General features: G+C 39.3%; 1 protein-coding gene across 3 annotated transcripts in view; it reads left to right on the top strand.

The window, feature by feature from the left end:
- PPP1R9A (protein phosphatase 1 regulatory subunit 9A) overlaps positions 1-14,380 on the top strand; it is a 132,896-nt gene extending 118,516 nt beyond the window's left edge. For 2 of the 3 annotated variants that reach the window (XM_059487622.1, XM_059487630.1), the window contains exons 16-20: positions 1,764-1,962; positions 4,500-4,619; positions 6,479-6,502; positions 7,672-7,854; positions 8,810-14,380. In XM_059487622.1, coding sequence (XP_059343605.1) covers positions 1,764-1,962; positions 4,500-4,619; positions 6,479-6,502; positions 7,672-7,854; positions 8,810-9,022 — 739 coding nt within the window. In that variant the 3' untranslated portion in view covers positions 9,023-14,380. The remainder of the gene's footprint in view (positions 1-1,763; positions 1,963-4,499; positions 4,620-6,478; positions 6,503-7,671; positions 7,855-8,809) is intronic. The other variant, XM_059487639.1, reaches the window with a different exon arrangement.
- Positions 14,381-14,754: the final 374 nt, after the last annotated feature.

Raw genomic sequence — 14,754 nt, forward strand, 5'->3', positions numbered from 1 at the left:
TGAATGACCCTTCTGCCAACACAGGATGTTGCAGATGTTTGTGAGATCTCACAGGTGTCTTCCTTAGAGAGAGCAGATCTCATTGTAGAGATCAATTGCTTGCTAGTCCATGTGACAAATCAGTTCTTTGTGTTCTTTTTTAATATTTCTTTAATACAGTTCATATCCCAACTACATTTGCTAAAAGCAGAGTCTAATACTGCTTTCAAAGTTGAAATTTGTGAGTGTTTCTCATTCTTACTTGACCTCTGGTAACTGAAGTGTAACTGTTTCAGCATAACTTCTTAAACAGGCATTGCCACTTCTTTTGTTACTGACTGAAAGAATTTGCCTCACAAGAAATGTGAGGATATTCTGTCTACAGGTCCAAAGCTGTATAAGCTCTTTGAAAGAAGGAAGATGATGAAGAGACAGCATCCTGTTACAATTATGTCCATTACAACAACTGATTGATGTAGAATTAATTATGTTGTTAGATGAGTGTTGCATGCATTATTTTGCCATTTCCAGAAAGTAGCACTCAGGATGTGTAAATAAAATCCCAAATTATTTCCTGAAACTGCAACTAATGCTACAGATATGGAAAAAATTCCCCATTTGAGTAAGGAGCATATGTTTTCCTGCATGAAGTTAGGGAATTTGGGCCACAACATTTGTGTTTATATGTTCAAGCAAGAAATTATGATGAGAGGGAAGTAAAGGACTGGGTCAGATGCAGCCCCGTTCCTTTAGTTGCTAAATGCTAAATGGATTGTCCTTCTGCTTCCATAGGTGGGGGTCCTTTGACAGCCTCACTTTCATCCATACAGAAAAGAGCTTTCACAAAATATGTGGTCCAGTGATTATGTTAATAATGATTTAGAAGATGTGCAGAAGGTAGATGTTGAGGTAGATGTACCTACACCCCATTTCCACATGGCTGCTAAGAGCAGTGGGATTTTAATGCTATGAATATATACTGATGTAAATAATATGGTTCTGTGACACATGCATAAATTCTTGGAGGCAGACACTTTGCATAATTATTTTTAATTTACATACTATACTAATGATATATTATATATATATTCCTTATATATAAGGAAATAAAATTTAGGCATAACATTATAGGCATGATTTAGACATTACCTTTGACTTGATTACTGCAATCTTTGTTATTGCAAAGAGAGAATCTGATAAAGTCCCATAGATGTTTCTTCCATTTTTCTCCATCAATATTCTTATTATTGAATTCATTTAAAAGCAAGATAATAAGTACTTCATGCGTATTTAGCTGTTGTAACAAAGGAACTTCTCCATAGATGGATACAGATGCATCTGACTCATTCTGCCTGTGCTCAAAATCCAAGCCAGATTTTCTCTGGGAACCAGGGCCCACTTGGGTCAGTGCTGAGTCTAATGATTTAATCATGCTGAGGTACCACTGGGGCTCAGAAATGCACAAACACAACGTGTGGCTTCTTGACAGGAGCTGGTTCTCATCCGAACAGTGGGAGTATAGGCATTTTCAGCTGGCATCTGTCTCCATTTGCTGGGTGTATGTTGTCTTAAGAAAGCTTGAGTTAGAAAAAGAATCAAAAGAACATTTTTTTTTCTTTTGCTGAAGGAGATATTTCAGGCATGCCCCTACCAGCTGCATGCCACTCAGTTCTTTAGTCACAGCTACAGTGAATGTCACTCTTTACAATTAATTGCCTCTGTGGCATTTTGTTTCCCCTTCTTTTATAATCTGATGCATATTCCTGCTCCTTTCTCTTAAACAGGACTGTCAGAGAGATGCTGCAGAAACCAGCAAACACTAAATCCTTAGCAGAGCGATCCTCCTCTCTCCCACACTGTGTACCATTCACATGGTATGGAGAGAGCGGCAAGGGATCCAACTCTTCCAGCAACCTGCCGTCGCCTACCAGCTCAACTGAACCTTCCTCTGAAAATTTAAGCCCAGCTAAAAAAGGGTCAAAGGTAGAAAATAAAAACTACCTTATTCCCACTGTGTTGAGTGGCATAATTGGCTTTGTGATTCTGGAAAAAAGAACAGGCCAATATGTGACTACTACAATAAACAGTGCATGGTGTTCATTGTACGGTACCAGCCCATCCGAGCAGAACATCTCTGTCATTGTACATTCCCTGTTCTACCTTTTTTACTCTGTCTTAATGTACATTATTCCAGTAAACTAACTGTGGTGTGCTGTACCATAACAAAAGCAAGTGGTGCCAGTGGAAATTAGCATTTGGATCCACTGAACAAATGCTAGATTTGTGTATTCAGTTTTAGATCTTTTCTTCATTCTTCAGGACTGGCAGTGGGAATACCCATGTTCAAATGAGGTGTTTGCAAGCGAAGAAATGCTGTATGCTGTCATCTGCCTTTTTCCCCTCAGTAATGAAATCTGTTTGTCATGCATGCTGGATGTTGGATTTAATTCTCTGTATGAAGATGCTTGAACTGTAAATATGAAATATTGCAATTTAATACATCTCTGTGATTCCTTTCTATGTGCATGAATGTTTCAGCATGACAATTCCTTAAATAACCCTTATTTATAGTATTATACTTAGCTTTCTCATGTTTGTTTTCACTTCTGGAAAATATTTCTTTGCCTATAACTTCCTGTGACTTACAGCAGTTGATTTTTTATATTTGTCTGGTAAAAAGCAGATGCGATTCTCAACTTCGTATAGGAATATGAATCAGAAATCTCATTTCTCTGTCTTCTATCACCAAATGCATATTCATAATAGCAGTTTCCACAGGCATTTCATACTTTTTTGATGTCAGAAGCTGGTGATGCAATACTTCTGCTGTGCTCTTGGCTATGCAAGGTCATATCTGTTCTTGTGTTACCTGGCAGGGAGAACAACACAAGGCTTACAGCAGCCCAAATCACATTGATAAAGAAGACCACCAGTAAAACCTCTGAACAGAAATTATTTGCTTACCTCTTCTCTTTTGGGGAAAAAAAAATTTAGACCCATAAATCCTATTTATGTATTTAACCAAACATTGTTTAAAAATAGTTTTCAAATAGGGGAAAAAGCATACCCTTTTAGACAGTATTAGGCTGAGTTTGTGGGGACTATCCTAATTATTACCAGGCCTTGGCTATTTTGTGGTTTTGCTGCAGAAAATTAAATTTGAAAATTAAAATCATTATAAAGCTAAAGCTTGCAGAAAATAGAGGTGAAAGAAAAATCAGAGTACTTAAAAAAGAAAAATATGTTTTTCACACAACAGGAGGTAGAGCTGTTGAACTCCTGGCCTAAGAACGCTGTGTGGGCTAAGGAAGCAGCTAAGGAAGCTGCTCAGATTTTCTTCTCCTCTATAAAGAGCTGGGAAAAGCAGAACAGGAATTCTAAACGTAGGTGAGAGAAAAATGATCACAAAATATTCTTATGTTCTCTGTAAAGTTCACAGGCTCTTAAATTAAGAGTTTCTGTACTGCTATTCAGGCTTTCAAAGCAAAGCATGATACCAATATTTAGTTGGATTTCCAGCAAAACTAAGAGGACCAGCACTTGACATTTTTGGAAGTCTTCCTACTTTCAGGAAAGACAGGTCAAGTATTTGAGAGGGGCTGATAGAAGGATAATTTTTTTGTGTTGTTTCTCTTGTTTCAGTTTCTAAAGTGAAGGTCAAAGATGAATTGGATTTAATACTCATCTAGATGTTAGAGTAGACAGTAGAAGTCTCTATATTGTCAAGTGTGTATTCAAGTTAAATGGATTATCATGGTGTCCTTAATCTTTCGTGTATTTTGTTTTTTTCATTGTTCTCCCTCTAGTGTGAAATAATGTTAATTTTTGTCTTATTCTAATGGTAATTTTGTTGTATTCCTGAAAAATATGTGCCTGCTTTTACTATTATTTGCTGTAAGATGTGATGTGTCTCATTGCATTGTTAAGAAAAAACAAAGTTTGTTTTATATTCACTACCCAAAGATACTTTTTACTTTCAGTTTCAGTTTTTTTCTAAAGGCGTAGGCTAAGAGGGAGGATCCTTCCACTTTTCAAGGAGATTATTTGGGACTCAGAAGTGGATTCACAGCATGTTCTCCTTGCTCTTTCAATAGGAGTTTTCATTTCTGTCTGTTCATTAATTCTCTGTCCTATTCTTTGTGCTACTGCCTGTGCTACGCTTCTCCTAAGTATTTGCAGGACAGAAAATGCTAGTGATTTACCTGCAGAAGCAGTAATTTAGCTTCAGGATCAGAGCCAGCATTTTAAGAGTCTGGAAATTGCTTTTTGACACCTTTGTTATTCATGAGGCATTAAGCTGGCAAAAGTGTCTCATGAAGTAGAGAGTGGTAAAAATACTGTGCAACCTGTAAATAGTAACACTATAAAATATTGAGCTTCCTCATGTGTATTGTGATTGGTTTGGTAAATGATTGAAATCACTCCTGAGCTATGCCAACATGGAAGACAGAAAGCAAATTTCCCTTTTAGATGCACCTAAACGATAATTTGTTCATTCTTACTCCTCTTTTTCTCCGCAGAATTTCACATTCAATGATGATTTCAGTCCCAGCAGCACAAGTTCAGCTGATTTGAGTGGTTTAGGAGCAGAACCTAAAACACCAGGCTTCTCGCACTCCTTAGCACTGTCATCAGATGAGGTATGCAGATGAAATGGTTTCATTTGGGAGAAAGTTGTTTTCTTTTTCCTATGGAATCTCGCTTGATTACTCAAATAATAAAAGAAAGGTTTTAGCCAGTAGGATTAGAGCCAGAAATTAATCTTGGTTTCTAAATTAAGATTTTTTTCTTGTTCATATAATAAAAATTTAAAATAATGCCCTGTGGTACTGTTGTGGGGAAGCGGAATGAAGTTGGTGTCCTGAGAGATGCTATATCCTCACACCTGCCAATACATTTTTATTAAGTATGTACGTATTGGCATAGATAAAGATACACGTATAAATACACTAAACTAGGCCTGGGACAGTTTTGATGTATCAAACATACAGTACAGTTAGGTAAATGTAGTTGAGATGTAAGTCACCTTCACCTACCCAGTTTTTACCCTGGTAAAATGACCTGTACGTGCAGTAATTGTGTGTTACTGTACCTGAATGTGTGTGTATTGATTATAATGTATATGTCTTGATCCACTTTGCATTCTTTGTGCTTGCTTTGCACAGTGGATTTGAAATCAATTACTCCTAACCAGAGTTTTTTCATACAATGATAAAGTAAAAAGGCATTCCTAACCTGTAAATTGCTGACATATTTGAGCTGAATATAATCAATTGAAAATACTCTTCTTAAGATACTAATTTTGTAACTCAGTTGTGGGTAAGGCTGTACAATTTCACAGTAGCTGACAGCATATCCTGTGGAGTCAGGAAACTTGTACATTTGTTCTTTTACAAACACTTCATAAGAACTTCACATTTTTCATGTGAGATTTGAGCCAAATTGTTTTTACTAGAGAGGGAGAACTTGAAGTATCTATACCTTTTATACTTTTTTTGTTGTTGTTTTAATGATAGGTAGGATTTTTATTATTGCCTGCATGGTTTACTTGGGTTGTTCCATGCAACTCTATTTCCCAAACTGCAAGTCTGCAAACCCAGCCATTCTTTTGAGGTTGCTTTTACTGCAGGTAATTAATGGCAAAAATTTATAACAAAAGGAGACAGCACAGAGGTCTGCATCTGTTGTAAATTACTGAAAATAGCAGAGTCATCACTTGCACTTTATTTAGTGTTAGTACTATCTTGATGTGTTTCATTATCTTACCATGTTTAATTCCCCTGATGTATTTGATTGTGGCAATGTCCTGTTCTGAGTGGTATTGAATTAAAAGCTTGAAAATCCTTCCATTTTGCGTGTTCAGCTCTCTACTTTATCACTTCTAAAATACCAAGCCTGAGCAGGTCCATGAAAATGAATGTGTTTTCTCCATCCTCTGCTCTGTGCCAAATTGCTTCCTCCAGATGAGGCACCATGTTCAGCAAGAGCTGCCCTGGAAACCTCCCCAGCCACCCTGGGCAGGGAGGAGGCTGGTGCTGCTCCTCAGCCTTCCACAGCACATTGCTGTGAGCACTCCTCTGCTCTGGCTTCCCAAGCAGCCCCATCAGCATTCAAAGAAAAAGAAAAATTGGAAAGGTGGGGAGGGAACCCAGTTCTTGCAGTTGGTTCTGCTCTAATTAAGGAGCTTTTGCTCTTGGAAATTGGAGACATCGGAGAGGTTCCCACCAGTTCTAGGGTGTCAAGATCAGGAACTCTAGAAGGGTTTCATTGATGAAGTGTCAGATTTAGCTGTCAAATCATCTGTGTGGTGAGCTTTCAACACAACCTCTTTGCTTCTGGAAATAATTATTTTTCAAGAACTCTTGTTGATTTTAAGTACCCATATCTGTTTGCGAACCTTGGTGCTGCTGTTGCCTGAACTTTTACATACTGTTATGTGTTTGGTATTTTGTTTCTATAATGCTTTTCTTTCCTGTTTCTTTGTTGCTCCCTCACTCAGAGCCTGGATATGATTGATGATGAGGTGAGATACTAACGTGCTGTTGTGGTGAATCGCGTGACCGTCGTGTGCCAATGCACTGTCTCTTTTGCAGAGTCATTTCTTGTCTTGTGGTGTTGTGTGGCAAACACCCTTGTTGGCACAGAACACACAGATGTCACTGGCTCCTCTTTCCTTGTCTTGAGTTGCCCTCTCATTGTTGCTGAGAGTTTTTAAGGCCACAGCAAACTGCAGTTTTTGTGGTATGCTGGAAGCAGGAGGCAGGTCTGTGTCAAAGGAAATCTACCAGACCAGGCATCAGCTGTGCTGAGCTCATGCTGGCAATAGCAAAAGAAAATGATAGTGTCCAGCTCTGACAATTGGACAGCCAGAAGCTGAGAGAGCTCCCAGCATCGTCTAACCTAATGTAAAAGCTGCTCTAACAGCAGACAGCTGCTGCAGCCTGTAGCAGCTGCTTTGCTGTCTACAGCCAGGACAGAATAGCTTTTGTTTCAGGCCCCACTGGCACACCCGTGGGTGGAATAAAGTGGTGGAGCAGGGACATGGGTCTGCTCCAGCAGTTGATGCTACACTTGCCCTTTTTGGTGGGGTTTGTGCTCTCAGGCACAGCAGCACAATGTGGTGAGAGCAGGGCCAGGGCTGTGCGATCCCTGTGTGTTCCGTACCACTCCTCTGTGTCGTCTCGTAAGTCTTCTTCCATAGACAGTGTCAGTCTTGCTAGCTGTTTGATATCATCACTTTGAACTCCAAAGTGGTTTTCTGAGGGTTTTATTTTCCCCTGATACTTTTTTAAAAGCTTAAACAAATAATAAAGATCTGTGAATGAGCCCAGGAAGTGGAACGTGCAATTCATTGCATTCTCTAGAAATCTGCTAATTTGAAGGAAAAAATCTCACGAGAGAATGGGAGCATACATGGTTTGAATTGTGCTACCTGGCCATTTCAGTCCCAGCTTGGGTTTAAAGGAATACCGGTTCCTTTTTCTTCTGTGATTCTATAGTTTATTTTGATTCTGTGATTCATTCTTAGGTGTCTGGTTAGATAGAGATGTAATTCAGCAGTGTGAAATTGTTATTATTGTAGTGCAAAGATAGCCCAGATACCTGTGCTCTAATGCTGGCAGTTTGTGCAGAAAAATGTTGTTACTCATCTGTGTTACCCTTTAATAATAACGTGGAACATGTTTGTCGCAGATCCTTGACGATGGACAGTCCCCAAAGCACAGTCAGTGCCAGAGTCACGCTGTTCACGAGTGGAGTGTGCAGCAGGTGTCCCACTGGTTGATGAGCCTGAACCTTGAACAGTATGTTTCTGAATTCAGTGCCCAGAACATTAATGGGGAGCATCTCCTTCAGCTGGATGGCAGTAAGCTCAAGGTAATTAACTGACTGCACTTCAAGATGAGCCATAGTGTTTTTTGTCATTTCATCACTTTACATCATCTCAAAGGCAGTAAGAATTCACCCAGAAAGCAGCAAATCCTTGCGTACGGAGTCATGATAGGCTAGAAGAATAAACAGAAAGTATAAAGCCACAGCAACACTTCAAGAAATTCCCAATGCACTTGATTCAGAAGCTTCAGAAATGCAAGGCATTTGCTTTGTGAAAATTCTTGGTATATATAATATACCCATATTTGCATGTGCAAATCATACAGCAGTGCGTGAAAGTGGTATTTGCAAGCACATATTTCTCATCCAGCTCTATTTTGTGAAAGGGTGATTCTGAGAAGACAGTGAATAGACATATATCAGAAGTAGCAAGGGAATAATAGATTAATGGGATATGGGAGGCATAAGCTGATAGCAGTTGTAGTGTGTTAGAACTAAATGCAGTTTTGATGTATAAAGTATGTATTGTTTCCTGTAGTAAAAATATGAGCCTACTTCAGTCAAAAATACAGAATGGAGTTGCAGGAAGTTCAGTAGATCTGAAAGTCCAATTTTGATATTTCTCTTCTGTATTTTTTGGTGGCACTTCACTAACTATAAGTGTCTTAGAATACTGCTGGTGAACTTTTGACTAAGGCATGGCAGTAAGAATTTGGAAGTCTTGTTCTATGTTGACTTAGATGATTTCAATAAAATAGTTTATTTGCTTTATTTGATCAACAAAATCAACATTAGTGGTAGCAATGAGATCTCATCTTTAATATTCTAGAAGTGGAAAGCATGAAGTGGAATACTTTCATATCAGTGATGTATCTGAGCCTGTGACAGATTCACTTTGTTGTTACAGTCTTCTAAGGAGAATTATTACTAGAATATGAAAACAAAATATGGTAGATGAAACCATAAGAAATTCTTCTACATTTTGTTTTTCCCACCTCAGGCTCTTGGTATGACATCTTCCCAGGACAGAGCAATCATTAAAAGAAAGCTAAAGGAAATGAAAGCATCCTTGGAGAAGGCTCGCAAAGCTCAAGAGAAAATGGAAAAGCAAAGGGAAAAGCTTCGAAGGAAGGAACAAGAGCAGCTGCAGAGGAGATCAAAGAAAACAGACAAGTGTTCATCAGATGCAACAGAGGGCACTAATGAGCAGTGATGAGCAGAAGTGCTGCTGTGTTTGGCAAGTGGAGGCATGTCAAGGAAAGAGAAACTTATCCACTCTGATGCCCCTTCAGCTTTCTTGTGTTCATCACCCAGGATTGTGTACAGAGAGACGGGGCTGTACATAGAATGACTAGGGAAATTTATATTGTGTCGTTTCCTTTCCTGCGTATCCAGTTCACGCTCGTTGCTGTTGCCATGTGAAACAATCCCAGCCCCTCGGTTTGTTCTGTTCTTGTTGACAGCTAACAGATTTCATTTTTGTGTGGTGGTGTTTCCTTCCAAACTACTCTTCTCTGTTGAGCTCTGTGTGTTTGGTCACCTCAGTAACCAGCATGATGCCGAGGAGCATGTCCACTGCTTCACCTCTTCTGAATAGTATGGCCAGTCAGTGTGGTTGGGGAACATTTCTTCAGCTGGATCAAAGGAGTTGTGCTGTGTCTGATAAGATTTGACTTGACTTTCTGACTGGAAATTCATCTTCTTTACGGTGTTTGGATACTCAGTTCAGTCTGCTGGAGTTGAGTTTCATCTCGCGTCAGTACCTTTAAGCAGCACTGCTCTGAAAACTGTTCAGCGACATCTCATACACTGGAGATAAAGACAGGAGAGTCAATATTCCCCCTGAGTAAAGGACAGGAGGTGAAACTCTTTCTGTTAACTGTACAATTGTTAATCCAGGAAGGAGGCAAAGCCTTAAATGGTTATGTGGGTTTACATAGAAATCTGAGGATAACATTTATCCTTTAGATATCTGAGCAAGGATAAATTTCTAACTAGAGCACAGCGTATAAATCTGTATAAATTTTATTGTACTCCCAGTGTGTAGGCAACTTTCTTATAGCACACTCCACTTTTTTTTCATGTGTTTCATACAGGAAACTGGGTTTATTTTGTTTCAAATTAGTTTTTCCCCAGGAAAAACCCCACATCTTCAAATTCGTTCTCCAGTCAGTAAGCACTGGGAGAATAAACTTTGTGCTGTGCTATTATGAAGCTGGTATTGGAAACAATTATCAAACTTGAGTCTGATGTAGATTTTCAGTTTTTACAGAAGTGCACTTTAAGAAGAGGAAGATGAGTGATCCTGGTTAAAATTAAATTCAGTACATTGCTGTTAAGGTCAATGCTACCATGGAGGTGATGATTACTTAATCCAAGGCTCACACATTTTAACTGTTTTGATTGATATATTTAAAGAATATCCAACCAAAACCTGAATTTTTGGGCTTTGGCTGTAGAATGTTTCGATGGCTTAGCAGTGGTCATACTTGAGGGATTTCTGGGGTGTGTGAGGCCATGGATGAAGGCTGCTGTGTAGTTTTGAGTGTGACAGAAGCAGTGTATGGTGCCACTGCCTGCGCAGCAGTACTGAGCTCTGCAGTATTGCCTCAGAAGAAGGGACAGACAACAGGCAGGTCTCCCCAGCGAGGAGCTGCACGCAGAGCTGGCTGCTCTACAGCCACAGCTCACTGTGTACCCTTGAGAAACATCACTGCCCACTCATGCAGCCTGCAAATGGCAGTCTTCATCTGCTCTGCAAACCCAGAAATTGTTCAACATGGTGATGCAGAGTTAGAATCTGGAACCTAAAAATGCGCCAGCCTAGAACTGAAAATTCCTCTGAAGAAAATGTGTGTTTTAGTTTGGCTTGGCTTCTCTTCTGCTCTGTACTTCATGGCATTCAGATTTGTGTCTGCAAAGTTCTCTGAAGCTCAGATTTGGAACACTTAGGGTGCACTGTTAATAGTTACATTTCTCTTGATCCCAATAATTTCTTTGACATGTAAAATGGTTTGTAAACTGAGAGAGCCTAGTTCATTCAAAATTAATACACAACAGATCTACTTAGCATTAGCTTTATTTTTCCTTCCAAATCAAATTTCTACTAGTTTTTGATGTATATTTTATTCAGATCTAGAATTGAAATTGCCATAAAAGATTCTTGCTGATATTTCTAAAGGCTTGTGCTACTTTTCTTGAGATAAACCACCAGCAGCAAAACACACCTGCTAACAAAAAATTACACATAGCAGTAGATCCTTCTGTGTTCATTCATAGGAGAAAAACTATACAAATGTTTAACAGCCTCATAAAATTAGCATTCTCATCAAAAAAGAAGTTACCTGGAAGAAACTGGAAGTTTAATATTTTAAATACAATGTTGATAAATGCATTAGATGACGATTTTCTTTTTAAATTATGTTTACATTGTAGTAATGTTTAAGTGGTTGTATATAATAATCTAAGGTGGTGTCTCTGTTTCATGTTCTTTTTTTTTATTTAGAAACCAGAGCGGATTGCTTTGCATTATATATTGAGTTTTCATTCTTGCTCCTTAGAACGATGCCTAGTTAATCTCTTTGTAAATCATGTTCTTACTCTGCAGAATAACTAATTCAACTTAAGTCTTTTAAGTATTCAGGGGATTTTTACTGCTTTGTGATAATGGTATTTTGTTATTCTCAGACTAAAAACATCAACAAAAATCTGACTTAAAAAACCTAGTGGGCTACGTTGAAAGTAAAACCATTAAAATGCATTTTGATCAACATGTGAAAACTAAGGAAACGGAACAATGACAAGAGTTTTTGCTGTTCTTTCTGTGATAAAAGATTGATGTGGTTCCTTTTATGAAATATGGCGACTCAGTCTTGGGAAGTGCAGAAATGTCACCTGATAATAGACATGAAGCACATTTTGAAACTTTTCTTGCTATTCTATAGGATCTTTAAAGTTGTGTTGCAATTTTTTCCCCTTGTACTGCATTATGACTTATAAGAAAAAAAAGATGGATGTCTCATCATTCTTAACTTTAATTTCCTGTAAACCAATGCTAAGTCAGACTAATGTGAGGCTTAATGGAACAAGAAGAAACAAATTTTCTGTGCTGAATGGCTGGACAGCCTTTTTCACAGTTTGGCTCACCTGCAGGCATAATGTTGCCTACATTGTGTGTTTATTTGTGGAGCTAATAATGTTTTTTCTTAGGCTGACTTTCCTGGCCACCACTGAACTGCTGTTCAGGCAGTGTGGTGCTTCCACACCTCAAGACATGGGCTGTGTCATCATTACACCTGGGTGACTGCAGCAGGCTGGCCCAAGTTACTTTCTCCCTGGTTAGGGTGGGAGGCCAGTTCTGTAAACTCTAGTTCTGCTCCTTGCTGCAGTATTGCGAGTTGTGAATATATAGAGCCTCTAAAAAGGTGAAGAGCAGAGAGTTAGGAAAAAGTGGAAGTCTCAAAAATAGCAAATGAAATGTACAACACTGCAGGTTACTTTAGTCCTAAAACCCCAAGTGCTTATTCTGAGATTGTGAGGAGAGCAGTGGCTCCTTGTTCTGTTCAAATCACCAAACATGCTGACATGAATTGCTCCCAGCTTGTGTATTCCCATTTCTTCACGGGTGGCTTGCTGCACCCATGCAGTGTCCTGTTAAAGCTGCCTGTTGGGTTTCAGTCTGCCCAAGAGACAGGGCCAGGGGCTGAGGAAGGAGCTGCACCCTTCACTGCCCCTGTCTGCATTTCACCTGCTGCCCTGAGCAGGTCCTGATGGGGTTGCTGGCAGTGGAGCCTGCTGAAGATCATGGGTTAGAATTACACAGTGGAACAGAAGCCACTAATAAAAATATTAATGGCATTAGATGTTTGTATTTCAGTGTATACAAATACTTTTGTATTTTTCCAACTTCTCAAAAATTTTTTGCAATGGCATCTCTTTTGCTATGACTGTAGTCTGCTGCAGGGATACCACAAGAATTGAGCTTTTACTAGAATTACTGAGAAGCTTTCCTCTAATATTCACCAGCTCTTAGTTGTTATTGACATTCAGAGGTGCTTGGCACCTGAGATCAGGGTTCCTCATACTGTATTGCTTCCATCAAAGCCTCCTGTCCTCCTGAGCTGTTACACCTTCATCTCCTGGCTCATGGACTGGTAACAGGTGGGCAGTGTCATTTTTGGGAATGAATTGTGTTCCACTTCCAAGAGAAAGAAGAGAAAGAAATGCCACCCTTGCATGTAGTGCAGAATACTGTTCTACAGTAGTATGGAAGAGGATCATCATGTAGTTGGGTATCAGTGTTCTAGCAAGGAAACGGGTTTTTTTTGTGTTTTTAACCCCAACCTTGATTTTTATTGGAGCACTTTCAGCAGTTCATTTCTGAGCAGGATGACAGTGAAATCCAAGGAGACTTGCCCACTCACTAGAGTGGAGTGTGGGTCGTCTGCAGATGGCACAGTCCCTTTTGTCAACCTCCCTGTGGATTTTAATGGACTTTTTTCTGTACCTGTGGAACTGCTTTTTCAAAGCTATAATACATTAGTCATGACATTGAGCCCTCCAAATCCTCAATATAAAATGAGCTTTCTGTTGCTAACCAGCTGTACCAACTGTTACTTTCACTTTTGGCATTAAGTAATGATTTCAAAAATGCACATCTTACAGGAAGGTTTGGTGGCAGTGCCTTGGGCTGCCTGTTTCTTTGGGAAGTGTGGATGGTGTTAAGAACAAGCTGTTGGTGAAACCTGCTGAGTTATACAGGTCTCTTCCTCCAGAGATGTGAGGAGGGCTCACAGCTCACGGGGTACCCGGGAGCTCCTGCTGGGTTTCCAACGGGAGCTTTGCCACTGCCACCACTGGAAGTGAGTCTGGGACCTGTGAAGAAGTGTCTGAAGGAAAGAGGGATCTCAGGGCACCAGACATAGGAGTAACCAGCCCCTTTGGAAGTGAAGAGTGCACAGTGAACATCTCTGACTCTATACTTTCCCATACACATTCACTCAGCACCTGCTTTCACATTTCCCAGTCATGTTGCAATGGTATCTCACTGGTCACTGACAAGTGTTAACACATATTGCTAGAAGACCAGGCAGCTAAAAGACTAAAATGCACTGTGCTTACTGTAAAAATTGGCTTCTTACATTGCTTCTTTTTATATGGTTAAGGAGATAGTTGTGCTTCAGATTTTTTTCCTTTTTCTGTTCTTTTTTTAAAGAGGTCAAATGTATATGAAATGCATGTTATCCTGAACTTTTTGTTTGTACATCTTGGTATCTGATCACCTGCATGAAGGACACAGTAGTGCCATGTCTGAGCTTGTTCTCTTGTGCTTGGTTGATATGAACTTCTCTAGATTGTTGAGTTTTCCCCAGGATAACTTTGTTTAATATTTAGTTATTGGGAGACATCAAAAGAAAGCATCATGGTGGCCCTTTGTTTTCTTACAGTTGAAATACAAACAACAAAGCCTTGTGGTTTAAAGTTAATTTGTTAGTGTAAATAAATTTCTTGCCAATGAGTATTGTTGTTGTTAGACAACGAATGCAATAAAAAGAGAAATCCTGAATCTTTATTAGAATTTGTAATGAGTCCTCACTTTTCTGCCCTTTTCTTTGTCATTTCAGAAGAAATAGTAAATGGTGAGGATGACCAGACAGCTGCATGGGTCAGGCTGGGGGCCAGGGGAATATGTACCTTGCCCTGCTTGTTCTTCACTTCCTTCTGCTCAGCCAAAGATTATTTAATCACAGTTCTTAGCCAAATTGGCATGATTCACAAGCCCCCAAGTGGGTCTCATTTACACTCTGTAACTATGTAGAAAGAAGTAAAAAAAAAAAAAAAGGAAAATCGTTTTTTTCTTCATATTAAGGTGAAATGTAGCATGCAGTCTTTTGCTGCAGGTTGATGTAAAAATAGGCTGCTTTCACATTGGTACTGGTCAATGTT

Source organism: Ammospiza nelsoni, chromosome 1, assembly GCF_027579445.1.
Source record: "Ammospiza nelsoni isolate bAmmNel1 chromosome 1, bAmmNel1.pri, whole genome shotgun sequence".
In the NCBI taxonomy this organism is placed as follows: Eukaryota; Metazoa; Chordata; class Aves; order Passeriformes; family Passerellidae; genus Ammospiza; species Ammospiza nelsoni.